Here is a 15,313-nt window from a genome sequence, read left to right as displayed (position 1 = left end):
CGATAAGACAGCTTAGTAGCATGGTGGTGTCATTGCAAAGTTTTAAATTGAGTTAGAACAGAATTTGGCCACACAGTCTTGAGCCTATTGAGATTTTAATAAGGGTGAAGATCCATTTGCAGAGGGACGTGCAGAATCCACAGTCCAAGAGTTTGGAGGTGAGTTTGTTGACCTCTGGAAGGGAAAGCCATGGGACCATGCACCTGTCTTCATTGGTGATAATCAACTGTTCGAAGTACTTGAATTAAATTAAAATTAAATGTCTTTATTTATATAGCACATTTTTAGTCAACTTGCATTGACCCCAAAGTGCTTCACATAATTACATCCACACACACAGGCAAAGGTGGGTGAAGTGTCTTGCCCAAGGACACACACAGGCAAAGGTGGGTGAAGTGACTTGAACGTAATCTCTGCTGATTCGTCCTGGGCCCTGCATATTGGAACAATCATAAGGAAAGCTCTATTTCCTGCTTTCATGAGGACATTGCCTTGACCATCATGAATACTGACTGCCCTACCATCATAGGGATCCGCAGGAACCCCTGTCTCAAAAACATTGTAGACCCATACCATACTGGCCATGCTCTATTCACACTGTTACCATCAGGAGGAAGGTACAGGAGGCTGAAAACCAGATTCAATCACACTTTAGACATAAAAAACTGGAGTAACTGGAGAAACAGGCAGCATCTCTGGAGAAAAGTAGGTGGTGATATTTTGGGTTGAGAGCCTTGAATAGGTGACGTTTTGGGTCAAGACCCTCTTCCTTTCAACCAACCTTCCTTGAACCACCTTACACAACCCTAACCACAACCCTACCTCAGCAGCCCACCACTGTGAACTTTGCAATACTATTATTCCCCTGCAGACTTTGGTGTTTGTACTATCATGGTTTAGTTTATTTAGAATAACAAATACATTTATCGTCTTCGGTGAATATTACAAATAAAGACTCTTGCCTTGAATCTTTGAAAATTAGTTACATTTCCCAAAGATGCTGACTGAATAAGCGCATACACAAAGATCAATAACTGGAAGAATGATTCTGGAACACTATCAGAAACTATATAACTATACCCTTGCTTTGGGCTACTCAGAGAAAAATTAGTACAATAAGTAAATACCTTTCATATATTATTACTTTACTTTTAATTAAAAGGGGGGGGGGGGGTGTTGTTACCGAACTGAACTCACTGTGGAATGAAGTCAGTGAAAGCGGCGGTTAGAGAGTGTGAGGCCTCACATCGTCGGCACTTCTGAGACGTCGGCTCTGTCACGCTGGCTGTTCCCCCACTGCTGGAAAAGCAGCAGTTGAAGATGCGATGTTTGGCTTGAGGCAGCGTGACAGAGCCGGGCCGGGCACCAGCGGCAGGGAAAAATGTCGGCGTTTTTTGAGCAGAGGCGGGCGTCATCAGCCGTTATGGTCGCTGGCCAGCAGGAGGCGACAAAATGAGTGAGTAGGTGGGTGGGGGGTGGAGGATTTTATTTTAAAATGGGTACATAAAAAAGTAAAAAATGTTTTGAGGAGTGCATAATTGAATGTAAAAGTGAATGAGCTAGTGAAATGGAAAAAATGACGTAGTTTCATGATGGAGTGCTGGCGGACCAAGGAATCAATGGCCGAATCTGGCACCCACAAACACACACACACAGAAACACACACACACACACACAGTTTTAATATATAGATAGGTGCCAGACTACATATGCAATATAAGTACTTTTCCAAGTTTGCTTCGCTTACTGATCTATAGATTCCAACAAAAAAGTCTGAAATTTTCCAGCCAAGATGAAATGCTCAAATCAACATGGAACCTCAGTCAGGGAATCAGTATGAACAACAGTCTGTGCCACAACTATAAAAGGGAGTTCGGAATTATTTTTTTAATACAGAGGGTTATTAGAATATGGAGGCATTCCATTAAATAGAAAGCAGAGTAAATCGATATTTTAATGAGAATTAAATATTTTGAGGGGTAAATTATTCAAAAAGGTAGATGGAAAGGATGGAGCTAAAGGATCAAAGTGGACAGCTGTAACACCTACCTTGAACAGATATGATATGGCAAGAAGTTTATTTCTGTATTGAAACTTCAGTAATTATGTGTGGCAATTGTATTCAATTTATATTAATAGTGTGGTGTGTAATATTAACAAACCTGCTGGAAAAACTAAAATTACTACAACATTTGGACAGAAATGGATCAAGATACAATTAAAATAACAAAGCCAATGGAAGAACATTGTGAATTCTACAAAGGCACGTTACTTTATGATCAAATAGCAATTATAATCTCCTTAGAAGTGAAATGTAATGCCTCATATTTGCAACAGTCATGCTATCTGAAACATGCTGTATATTTGTAAATTTCAGTTCTTCATGACTGGTCTAAAATAGCAAAGGAAAGGGAAGGGCAGAGAATTGCTATGTTTATGTAATGCACCGGTTTATTTTACTGTAAAGTGTAGAGCAAATGAAAAATTAATAACATTTGGCCTGTCTAAGTACATGTATCATCAATACCCAATTCTTGTCTAAGTATCATTCCATATTAAAAGCAGATGAGTGGAAATAATTGGATAGTTCTTTCAAAGAATGAATGAGTAGTGATTTACATAATAGCCTCTTACAGTGCTATTAAACTCAATCATAAAATGGAAAAGTAGAACAATTACATTTGGGATGTGATGTGCAGATAACAAAAAACATCGATATCACAAAGAGATGTTTTTTGCTTGAAGCGCAAGCAAACCTCTGACATCATATGTGGCCTATTCATATACCACATCAAGGTGGTGCTGTTGAGCTGAGGAGGACTCCCATCTTCTTAACTCCAGTGCCATCTGAGGGTCTCAGTAGTTGAATTGATATCAGAACCTAGATTTGGAAAGGTACCTAACCCAAGTAATCTAGAAGCACCTATTATAGCTTTCTACGCAGACCATTCTATTTTACTTGCCAGAGATGAAAAATAGCAAATCCGATGGTTGCAAGTGAACATAAAATGGCAAGTCATTATCTAGATGGGCTAGTCACCCCATCCATACTCTCAATATTAGCAAATGAAATGAGGAGCAGAAACTCAACTTGGGAAGTGCTATTGGTTGATGGTTTTGGTCTTGCTGGAAAGCTGCATCAGAAATAATTATTTTAAAAAGCAGCTGAAAATTAGCTAGGCCTAAATGATGACCGAGAGACACAAGAGACTGCGGCCTAAATTATATCTGGTCTAAGGTGAAATTATGTGAAAATAATTACTGCCATTCAAACCATCCAAAAAATATCAAATAGAATGATACAGATTTGGGAAACTCAGTTAATTAGACCCATTTTTGTATCATTACTAACCTCCACTGCAAATGTTGTATTTGATTCCAAAATCACCATCGGGTCCACCAGGGTTGTGGCTTGCTGTCAGAATAATTCCTCCAATTGCTTTGATTTTTCTGATTATGCAAGATACAGCTGGAGTTGAAAGAATTCCATTTTGTCCAATTACTAAACGTCCAATCTGTTTAAAAAAAAATTGTTTGGTAAGCATTCTGAAACATTGATAGCTTTCTTTAAGTGAAGTCCACTCCTGAAATAGATGAAGAAATGCTAGTTATGTGGAATAATATACTTTTCTTACCAAAATCAGCATTCAGAATTGACTAGCTCGGATGTAGCTTAACGTTTGTTAAAAGTTTTATTCTCATTATACCATCAAAATACACTCCGATTCCATTCTCAAGAGTATCTTTATTCTTTCAGTGTATCCACATTGTCAGCCGTTTGTGTGATCTTTCTAAAGGGGCTGTCCCACTTGGGCGACCTAATCCGCGAGTTCTGGCGAGTTTGCCCTCGACTCATACTCGCAACATGGTCGACACAAGGTCGTAGGAGGTCTTTGTAACAATCCTTCATGCTCAAGAGTAGTCCCCGTGTACTCGAGGCCTCAACTAGGTTGTGGTGTATTTTTCAACATGTTGAAAAATGCCCGCGAGTAAAAAAAGGTAATCATGGAAAAAATCGATACTTTTTTTACTCGTATGAGGTCATAGTAGATCAGCATGTTAGTCGTAGGTAATCAAGGGTAATCAAAGGTAGTCTTCATCATAGTTGAAGGGAGGTCGAAGGAGGTCGTCTTCACTCTCCACTATTCGGTGTTCAATTTTCCCGAAGTTAGTTGTAGCGAGTCGTAGCTGGTCTTCAACATAGTCGAAGGAGTTCTTCAACATTACATTTTTTCAAACTCTCCTAAACTCTTCTAAACTCGCCAATTAGGTCACCCAAGTGGGACAGCCCCTTTAAAATTCAATAAATACCAACTTAATTCACCACTGCAAGGAATCAAATTAAAGATTGATTTAAATTCATTTCACTTAAGAGCTCCTCAACAGGAAGCAAAATAGTTATGTCCAAGTCAATAGCAAGTCATTGCAGATGTACATAAATTAATAATCATAATTATAGATAACTCAACAACTTCTCAAAGATTGGAACAAATTGTAAAATTAAAAAGGTAGTACAGAATCAGTTTCCTAATTAAAAAGGCCAAAAAAAGATTTGATTCACCACCAGTGAGCACCATTGACATTAGTCAAAGTAAGTTGGAGGTAATGCATTTCATTATTTGTCACAAATATATTATTAGAGCTATTAATTTATTGTGAAAGAATTGTTGCAATCATTTCAAAAATAGAACATTAACCATGAACGAATTTGGAATAGCAAGGCAAATGCTCTCTTCATCACTGGAGTATTGATTCAGAGGATCATAAATGGTAGAAGAAGGGTTTTCAAATGAAATGTAGAATCAACTTTTTATTTCCAAGTCAACAGACAGGGAGGTATGACAGTTATGGAATTGGGGGGCAAAACAATTAGGAACAAACTAGGGGGATTAGGCCAACTGCTTAAGGCTTAAATTTGGAGGTAGCAGGTAGCAGAAGTGGGCAGCCATTAATGCAGACGGGGATAACAGTAGGCTATGTAGAGGAACTCCCAACACCGAGATAGGGAAAGGTATTGCAGAAAACTCCATCAATTCTGATATGGCCCCATTTTTAAATCTTGATCTTCCTTTTCCAGTCCCTTCCTACTTTCCTTATTCACTCTCATTATTACACACTCTGACTCCCTATTCCTCCAGCCTCAATAGTTACTGCACTCCACCAATTTCATGCACTATGCATTCCCAATTTTAATTGCTTCATCATGGATGTCCATGTCTTAACATAACTTTATTCTGTTCTGAATTGTCTCCAAATTCTCCGTTGCTCATCCTTGAAGATGCTCATTAAAATATGTCTTTGATCTGACTAAGACTGTGATGAACTTTTCTTCAGTTTCTTACCTTGCCGGAGATGCGATTGTTTTCGGGTTGCATCTCCGGTCACTCGGCGGCCTACCATCGATGGAGCTGGAGGCCTCCTCGCACTGACTTGAGACCCACTATGGGGCGTGGACTTAACATCGGAGCTGATCCCTTGCCTAGGATCGCTCCAACCGCGGCCTGCGGACTTACCGTCAAGACCTCGCAGTCTCGGGAGAGGCCAAGTCGGGAAGCTCCAACGACGCAGAGGCTTGACCAGCCCCGACTCTGGGTCCAATCGCCGACTCGAGGGAGCTGATATCCCCCCCCCCCCGATGCAGGAGCTGATCGCCCCGATGCGGAGGGCCCAAATGCCGCCGGCTACGGGAGTCAAGATCATCCCGTCATCGGAGGGCTTGATTACAGGGAGGAATGTGGAGGAGTCACTGTGGTGGATGTTTATGTTAATATGTATTTTGTGTGTTCTGTTGCTTTTTATTTGTATGACTGACTTGGCAAATGAAATTCCTCGTATGTTGCGAAACATACTTGGCTAATAAAGTATTATTGTGATTGTGATAAATAAGTCTTTGCGGCTAATGTTAATTTTTTTTTAAATTGTTAATATATCATAATGAGCAACAAGTTACAGGCACTATTTATCCTAATGGTTTAACATTGACTTTGTGATTTAGCTAACCAATCCTTAGAACACAGCTAGATTTGAAATATGATTACGCTGAAGTGAATATGCTTACAAGAAGTAAAGATTGAAAAATATTTCACATGCTTACCTGCAACGAATGGTCAGAAATGTGTTTGTTTACTGTTGAGATTAATAATTGAATAGTCAAGTCAAAACATAGGTGATACTTTAATGTAAAGCGTGGAAGAGTGAGGGGAGGAGTTGCATCTTAAATAGCAGAGACGTAGGAAAATGAGCAAGCAGACTTCAATTGGCATCAAGAGATGACAATGAGCTGAACTGTGATACTATCTTCAAATATGCAGATGAGAGAACTGAATGGGACCCAAAATATGATTAAAAATTGTGATGGAAAATTAAAGGATGGTCAGAAGTGATGCACCAAAATAATGAAAAAGGCAACAATGGCATTTTAAATAATTGAAAGAATTGTGCTTCACATGTAAAATTGCTCATTTATATGTAGCAGCCCTATGATGATATTACTTTTACTGAATTAGAAATTGTGCAGTTTTACAACCTTGGATGCATTATGCACAAATCATATTCAGAGATTTATGGTGATGGAATCAGCCAAATTATATTTTATTGAATCAATCATCATCACAATGAGAAAGTCATTAGATCACATCTGCCAGGAAATGTTTCAGCACTATGATATTGAAAATTAATTTAACATGGAATAAATTACACTTGCGACGATTTCCAGCTCAAATCGCACCAATCCAAAAAAATTCTCAACTGGGCACTTCTAGTCACAAATTATTCTTGCAACCCTGATGTTTGTGATACTGTCAATTGTCACAGTGTTCCTTTTGAAGCAGGATAATTTGGATTATGTTGCCATGAGGATGTCAACAGGAATTTCTAATCTGTCACCATTTTAATCCCTCAACACCAGAGCAGGATACCTGCAGGTAAATCAGAAAAGTATCTGATTCCTTAGGCCACAGCCCTTTCCAAAACATCCACACCCTCCTCCGCCCCTGACATAGTCTCCTTCTATATCTTCATGTCAGCTTCTCGAATCACCTCACCAATTCCACACCCAACTCTCAGATTTCCTCACCACCTCACATTCATATTGCCCTTCTTGATCTGGTAATCCCCACCCCTCACCCAAAATTTCCATTCCAGTCCCCAATTCAACCTGAACCTGGTACCCAACGATTTCTTGTGACAACCTCTCCCCAGACAATGTTAGCCTCCATATATATCACTCATCCTTATGCATGTGGTGTTCCAAACTTCAACCCCAAAATTCCAAGCCCAGCCTCAGGAGAATACGGAGCAGTGCACTCAAGCACAGAAAAGCCCAATGTCTGGTAACTTGCAAGCAAGGCCATAAATGCAAGTAAATGTTGAAGTCATGAGGCAATGAGCAAAATGGTTGTTCTAGGGAATTAATATTTCTCCAGTAAACCTCTGGGCAATTTTCCTTCAACACCAAAGGAAACACCAACACCAAATAGAATAATTCATATTAATAATAATAAACCTCAACATTTGATAGGAATATTTCAAATAATATTTTAACTAGCTCCTCGAATATGCTCCATAATTAAGGTCAGGCCAATCCGATCTTACCCTCAATTCTCTCCCTAGATCCATCTATCCTATTGTAGTTCACATGCCTGTCAATCTTTTATTCAAATGACCCATCTCACATTTGTCTGAAGCAAAATATTTCATGATTCATACCCTCCGAGAAGAAAACCCACCATCTCCATCTGACATTGTGAAACCTTCTTCTGATACACCCCCACCCACTCTAGTTCTGTATACCCTCACTAGAAGAACCATCCTCTCAACATCTACTTGTTAATACTCTCAGTTTCAAAAGGGTGAAAGGTAGTTAGCGGGATGGGATAGATGCTGACTTTTCAAGTCAAGTCAAGTCACATTTATTTATATAGCACATTTAAAAAAACAACTCTCGTTGGCCAAAGTGCTTTACATTTGTTGTAAGAATAGTATAAACAAACAAACTACATACATATATACATATAGCCCTCGCTTAGTGGACGACAGGAAAGGCTTGGGAGTATAGATAAGATTTTAGTCTTGACTTAAAGGAGTCGATGGATGGGGCAGTTCTGATGGAAAGGGGGATGCTGTTCCACAGTTTAGGAGCTGCAACCGTAAAGGCGCGGTCTCCCCTAAGCTTTTGGACTTGTCTGTGTGGAGTTAACATGCTCTATGCAACCATAGGTTTCCGCAGATGCTCTAGTTTCTTCCCACAACAGTGCCAGTAACTTCAATGAATACCTTAAATTGAGAATTAGGGAATTAATGGGCACACAAGAGAACAGGTGAAGGAAAATGAATAAGGAAATGGAAGTGAGGGGAATGCTCAGAATCAGCATATACTCAATGGGGCAAATTACGTCCTATCCCTTTTGAGAATATGAACCAGAGATGATTTTTCAGAATGGCCTAATTGGATTGGATTCAATTTATTGTCATTGCACTTTTCAGTCATTGCCTGCAGTCATAACATAGAATAAATAACAAACACTCAACACAGTTTAAAGTCCCAAAGTCATTGTCTCTTCCCTCCTTGCTCTCCCTCTGCGCTGAGGCAATCCAGGCCTCCGATGTTGTGACCCCGCCGGGTGATGGTAAGTAAGTCCCGCGGCTGAATCCGTGCTCCGCAAACGGGCCGGTTCAAACTCCGCGGCCCGGGGCGGTCGAAGCGCCGAAGCTGCCGCCCTCCAGCCCAGCGGACGCAGCTGTAGTTGCGGGAGCTCCGGAAAAACAGGTCACCACCTGTGACCTGCGAGCTCCTGATGATGTCGTCTACTGGCCCGCGGCCGAGCCTCCGAGGCTCCAAAGTCGGGTCGGAAGTTGGGTCGCCCCGCAACCACAGCCCTGAAGTCGGCCAGCCTCGCATTGGTAAGTCCTGGCTCTGCCTCTGCAGCCTCGAGGTCGGTCGCAGTTGGAGGCCGCCAGCTCCGCGATAGGCCTCAGCACAGACGGACACGGAGACGGGGGATACGGCAGGAAAGGTCGCATCCCCCCCCCCCCGAAGGAAGAGTCAAAAAACATACCACACCCACCCCCCACACATACACAACTAAATAAACCGAAATAAACTGCAACAACGGGACGAAAGAAAACAAAAAAAAAGAAAAGACAAACGGACTGCAGGCGAGCTGCAGCTGCAAGGCTTCCGGAATCTCTGAATCGGACATTTGAACAATAAATATATTTATATCCTAAATGCAAACATTTTGGGCAACTAAACCATTTAAAGGTAAAGTGTTTGCAAAAATAGAATCTAAATTATGAAGGCAGCAAAGTCAAAGATCATGTCTAAAAATATTAACACTTGAAGGATACCAGAGAGTAAGGCCAAAATGTAACAGAGCTTTACCCACTTGTTTAGCAACATGAAGTAACCATATATCCAGAGGATCGAAAGAAAACTCAAGAGTCAAGAGTGTTTTATTGTCATATGTCCCAGATAGAACAATGAAATTCTTGACTGGCCAAAAGTAATCCTTTTGGAACTGTTCTACAAGAATCATGACAATGTTATACTTTGTGCACGTGTTATACAGTAACTGTTGATGAATACGAAGGAGAATCATTAGCTAGGAGGCATGTTGGCAGAATGACAGTAATCATTAATTTTAAATAAAGAGGGATTCATGCAAAATAATTGAATTGAATTCTTTATTTGTCATTCAAAAGCAAGTTTGAACAAAATTTTGTTTCCACAATCATAACAATAATAAAAAGCAACAAAACACACAATTACATAAATTGAACATAAACATCCATCACAGTGACTCTCTTCTCCCGCAGTCAAACTGCTGCTTCGAGGCAATCGAGGCTCCCGATATTGAACCCCCGCCGGGCGATGGACGATTCTGCGGCCGATTTTAAGCTGCGCCGCGCGACGAAAGGCCCTGCGAACGGGCTGACTCAAGCCTTGCGATTCGGGGCGGACGAAGCTGCTGTTTCTGAAGTTCCCGAAAAATCGGTCGCCAACCAGGGGCCTGCGAGCACCCAATGTTACAGACCATAGGGCCCGCGGCCGAAGCCTTGAAGAGTCAAATCGCAGCCACAATCGCAGCGCCACCACAGCCTCTGAAAGTCAGCCAGCTCTGCGATGGTAAGTCCACACGCTCTGCGACCGGAGCCCTCAAGGTCGACTCCAGTTGGAGGCCGCCAGTTCCTCGATGTTAGGCCGCAGCGCGAACGGAGATACGACACTGAAAATAAGTCGCATCTGCGTTGACGAAGGAGATTTTAAAAAGTATCCCCCACCCCTCACCCACCCACCCCCCACCCCCATAATGCATAACTAAAAATAGACTACAACATACATCTAACATTAACGATAAGACAAAGAAGGAAGAAAGGCAGACGGACTAAAGGTGAGCCACAGCGCCGCCACCAAAACAGCATTCAGCTTTATCAAAAGATAGTAACGTGAAAGAATATGTTGTTAGATGACAACTGGAAAAAAGTCTCCAGAGACATTCACCCAGCATGGAAATATGCCCTGCAGCCTAACTCATCCACACTGAGCAAGATGCCCATCTACACTAGCTCGATTTGCCCTCATCTGACATATCCCTCTAAATTGTGGTGTGGTGGCCCCTAACTGCAGCGGCTCGACTACAGTCGTCCGTCTTTTATTTATTTTTGTCTTGTTAAATGTATGTTTTGAGCTTAGTTTTTATTATTTTTTAACTGTGTATATGTGGGGGGTGGAGGGGGGATGTGGGGGAAACCGTTAGTCTCTTCCCTGTACAGGGACGCGACTTTTTCCCTGTCGGGTCTCCGGTGTCATTGGGCCTAACATCGTGGAGCTGGCGGCGGCCTCTGTCTGGGACCAACCTGAGGGCTCCAGTCGCGGAGCCTGCGGAACTGACATCGCGGAGCTGGCTGTCTTCGGAGCGGGGAGAGCTGTGGTGGCGCTCGGCTGCGTCCCAACTTTGGAGCTTCGGAAGCTTCGGCTGCAGGCCCGGTGGACAGGAACATCGGGAGCTCCAGGTCCCTGGTGGGAGACGGCTTTTCGGAGCTCCCGCAACGGCAGCTTCTCCCGCTGGAATCACGGGGTTGAAAGGACATGGAGCAAGGCCTAACATCGCCCGGTGCCGGTTAGTGGCCACGGGACTTACCATCGCCCGCCGGGGGCTCTAACATCGGAGCCCCAGTTTGCTTAGACGCTGCAGTTGGACTGCTGGACTGGTTGGTCTGCTTGAACCGCGGGGTTTAAAGGACACGGAGCCGGGGCCTAACATTGCCCGGCGTGGCTAAATGGCCACAGGACTTACCATCGTCCGCCGGAGGCTTTAACATCGGAGCCCCAGTTCGCCTAGACGCTGCAGTTGGAACGCGGGTGAAGAATAAAGGGAAGAGATAAGATTTTGCCTTCCATCACAGTGAGGAGGGGTTGGAGACACACTGTGATGGATGTTTATGTAAACAGTGTTAAGTGTGGTCTTGGGTTTTTTTGTAATGTAAAAAACTGTAGTAAATGTAATTTCGTTCAAACCTAGGTTTGAATGACAATAAATAGCATTCCATTCCATTCCAAATTAATCCTCTCCATGTAACTGTCCAAATGTCTTTTAACTATTGGAGCTGCCCCAACCACTTTCTCTGGTAGCGGGTTCCATATGCATGACACCCTCTGTGCAAAAATGTTGCACTTCATGTCCCTTTTCCCTTTTGTGTGTACATTTGCCGTCAACTTATTCATTCTCCTAACCTGGAAAAAAGACTGTTCATTCACCCTTTCAAAACCTAGATGATTCTATACACCTCTATCAGATTAACCCTCCGTCTTCTAGGCTCCAAGGAATAAAACCCCAGCCTGCTTAACCTCTCCCTACAAGTCAGCCCCTCATGTCCTGGCAACACCATAAATTTTCTCTGCACTCTTTCCAGCTTAATGGCATCTTTCTAACAGCAGAGTGACCAATACTGAACACAACACCTCATCAAAGTCTTGTGCAATGGAAATATAACGTCCCGACCTCTATGCTCAATGGCCTTACTAATGAAGGCCAGAAAACCAAAAGCCTTCTTCACCACTCTGTCCATCTGTGACACCACTTTCAGGGAACTATATAACCTTACTCCTAGGTACCCCCATTCTACCACACTCACCCAGCTTTCTACTTGAAAGATTTTGTTTGAAGTGTAAACCAAATAATATCCATCCTCTTGTAACTTATTACTCTATTGACCCTGTTTGGCACAAATATTTTAATCCCGCCTTGTTGCAACTTCATTCTCATTTTACATTCAAATTGCTACTGGACCAAGTGCAGACCATTGGGTCTGCTCTCCAAACGCAAGATTCCGCCACTCACCCGTTCCCCCAACGCAATATTGCACGACTCACGCATAGCCCCCAACTGCACAGGCGCGGCTCTTTTTTTCTCATCCCCCAGAGAGGGAGAGGGGTAGAGAAGGAGGGGGTAGAGAGGGAGAGGGAGGAGAGGGGAGAGGGAGGGTAGAGGGGGAGGGGGCAGAGGGAGGGGGTAGAGAGAGAGAGTAAAGTGGGGGGATGGAGGGTAGAGAGGGAGAGGGAGAGGGAGGGAGGGAGGGAGGCCGGTAGAGAGGGAGGGCGGTAGAGGGGGAGGGGGATAGAGAGGGAGGGGATAGAGAGGGGAAGGGACGGTAGAAAGTGAGGGGGCGAGAGAGGGTGTTGACGTGACAACTACCCTCCCTACCCCCTCCTCTCCCTCAATCCCCCCACTCTCCCCAGGATCTTTCCCCTCTCCACCCCACCCCATCTCCCTCCTCGCCTCCCCAGGATCTTTCCCCTCTCCATCCCACTCTCTACCCCATCTCCCTCCTCCACACAGCCCCCCCCCCCCCCCAACTCCCTGTACCACCCCACTCCCCACCCCAACTCCCCCTTCCTCATTTCCCTCATCCTCCTCCCCTTACTCCCACTTCCTGCCCTAGCACCTACCCATGTCGTAGAGCATCACCAGGGCCAGGGCCTGGACTGGTTACTCAGTCCGGCCCTGACTGTAGACACCAGCCGTCAGCTCGGCCGCTGCCTGGGCTCCAGTCCAAGCCCCGACTTCATCTACGGGCTCGTTCCTGACCCCGGACCCAGGCTCGTCCTTGGTTCCAGCGGCGGCTTCTTTCTTGGCCCCGGTTACAGACCCATCCCAAGCCCCGGGCTCGGCCCTCACTCCAGCTCCAGCATGAGGCTCGACTCCAGCCCAGCCCTAGTCACCAGGCTCAGCACGCGGCACCACCCTCCCCACCAGGTGGCCGTCGGGCGTTGGGCGCAGGAAGCCACCGCCACTCATCGTTCATCGTGAGCGCTGGAGTGCTCTTCCCTCCTGTCCTGTCTTGCGAGTGCATTGTGACGTCACTCGGATTTTTTAAAACTCATCCACACTGAGCAAGATGCTGTTTTTAAAATTTCAAGGATTAATAACTTAGGAAATATAGGTGGGAATGCGACAGGAAGATGTGGTATCGCCAGGACGGGGAAAATATGAGTAGGATGTGTGAAAATGGGAAGACTGTGGCCTAGCATTTGGAAGAAGATAGAAAAAGCAGAATGACACATCATGGGCACAAACAAGACGAAGAAGACTTTTAGTTATATAGAGATATTTGAAAGCAAACAGGAATCCAGATCACTATATTTTTCCAATCTCTTCCTCCAGAATCATTAAGGACATTGAAAAATATGCAGTACATTATTATAGAATAAATAGTATTCTTCACTCAAAACATCATGATACCACTTGTACCTTTTGCGTTCTAGTGTTATATTATATCCGTTTGAATTATGTGGAAAAAATAACAAGCATATCAATATTTTGGCAAAACATTTAAAAAACATCTCATTACAAACTCAGCAGTTTAGTTTTTAGATCAATCCATCCATATGTTAATGTATTACCACCTGGTTAAAGATTTCTTGATTCATCTAACATATTGAGAGAGATTAAGATAAAATCTAAATAAAATTAAAATGTTATTCAAATAAATATTTTTTAGTTTGCAGTAACAAAAATAAACATATTGCTGTTATAAATACATTTATATTTGAAAATCCTGCAGAAAAAAAAGTTGTTTTGTTATTGAGAGTCAAACTCTCTAGCCCCAAACCGCTTTCCCCAATCTAACACAATTATCATTCTAACACAATGTTCAATAACAGGAGGCCTCTTAGGAACTTAACAATCTTTTCATGTAGTCTTCCTATGAGCTACTGTCCAGCTTCACAGGGTAAAATATATTCTATATCCTTTAGTGATAGATTTAGTTAGGATACTAGCTGTAGGCATGGGGTCAAATCAAGGATCAAAATACACTCTTCCTGGTTTATTGGGAAATGTTATGAACATTTTCAATAAGCACTATAAATATTTGAAGCAACGCGGAGAAATAAGGAAAGTGGAATCACTCGATTTTGAGTTCTTACTGTTCTCAGCAACAGTCTCAAACAATGAGTTGAGTTAGTCTCTAATCACATCCTAGCATAGAGCAAAGGAATGGAAATAACGGATAATGTTAAAGAGGCAAGGACAAATGTGTGAAATATATAACAACATTTGTGTGTGCATTCAAATAGGAATAAAAAGGTATCAGCCAAGTAAAATAGAACCATTTCATCTCTGCATGCATGAACCGCATGCACAATTTACTAACCAGATATGGCTCTTAATATAGGAAAATATTCCACATTCTACACTAGAGTGTGTATTCTTCTATTGAACATCTAAAGTTCAAAACAAATGAAACATTATTAAAATGAATATGTATCCTTGGAATGATCACAATGTCATTCTGTGTTAGGTCAAAAGAAAAGCAAAGAAATCAGATGGAACATTTTAAAGTTTTGAATAACTGCCTAAGTACCATCTCATTGAAAGCAAAGCAAAAGGGACATAATAACTCTTCCTTTAGAAAAAAGAAAGACACTTTAGATAGGCAAAAATGAGCATCACGTAACACAACCAAGACAGACTGATCTGTACGTGCTATCAAAAGCCAAAGGAGAATGGAGATGAAAGTGAATTGAATATGTAGTGTTTCTTTCACTTCCATCTTTGGGATGAATCAAATCTAGACTCACTATGAAGATGTTAGCTGTAATGTTCCAGAGACTTAACTCCCCACCCCCTTCCCCACCAAAGCATATTCCCAATGAACTTTTAAAATCCTTCAGTTGTTCATCACTTCCTCATAAAAAAATGTTTAGCAGGCTCTTCTGACAAAGCAGGCCAGAACAGCAATGTGTTATTTCCTGCAAATGATACTAGAAAATGACTTGCCCTTTACAACCGAAAGATGCTTTTTTCCAGCG

At 42.7% G+C, this 15,313-nt stretch overlaps 1 protein-coding gene across 2 annotated transcripts in view; it reads right to left on the bottom strand.

Moving 5' to 3' along the window:
- The window catches only part of pgm1 (phosphoglucomutase 1), a 78,348-nt gene that overhangs the window by 39,238 nt on the left and 23,797 nt on the right, over nt 1-15,313 (bottom strand). For both annotated transcript variants that reach the window (XM_033028279.1, XM_033028278.1), the window contains exon 2: nt 3,353-3,515. In XM_033028279.1, coding sequence (XP_032884170.1) covers nt 3,353-3,515 — 163 coding nt within the window. The remainder of the gene's footprint in view (nt 1-3,352; nt 3,516-15,313) is intronic.

Source organism: Amblyraja radiata, chromosome 10 (genome assembly GCF_010909765.2).
Source record: "Amblyraja radiata isolate CabotCenter1 chromosome 10, sAmbRad1.1.pri, whole genome shotgun sequence".
Taxonomy (NCBI): domain Eukaryota; kingdom Metazoa; phylum Chordata; class Chondrichthyes; order Rajiformes; family Rajidae; genus Amblyraja; species Amblyraja radiata.
The sequence above is the reverse complement of the archived record's forward strand: the minus strand, read 5'-3'. Positions and strand labels throughout refer to the sequence as shown.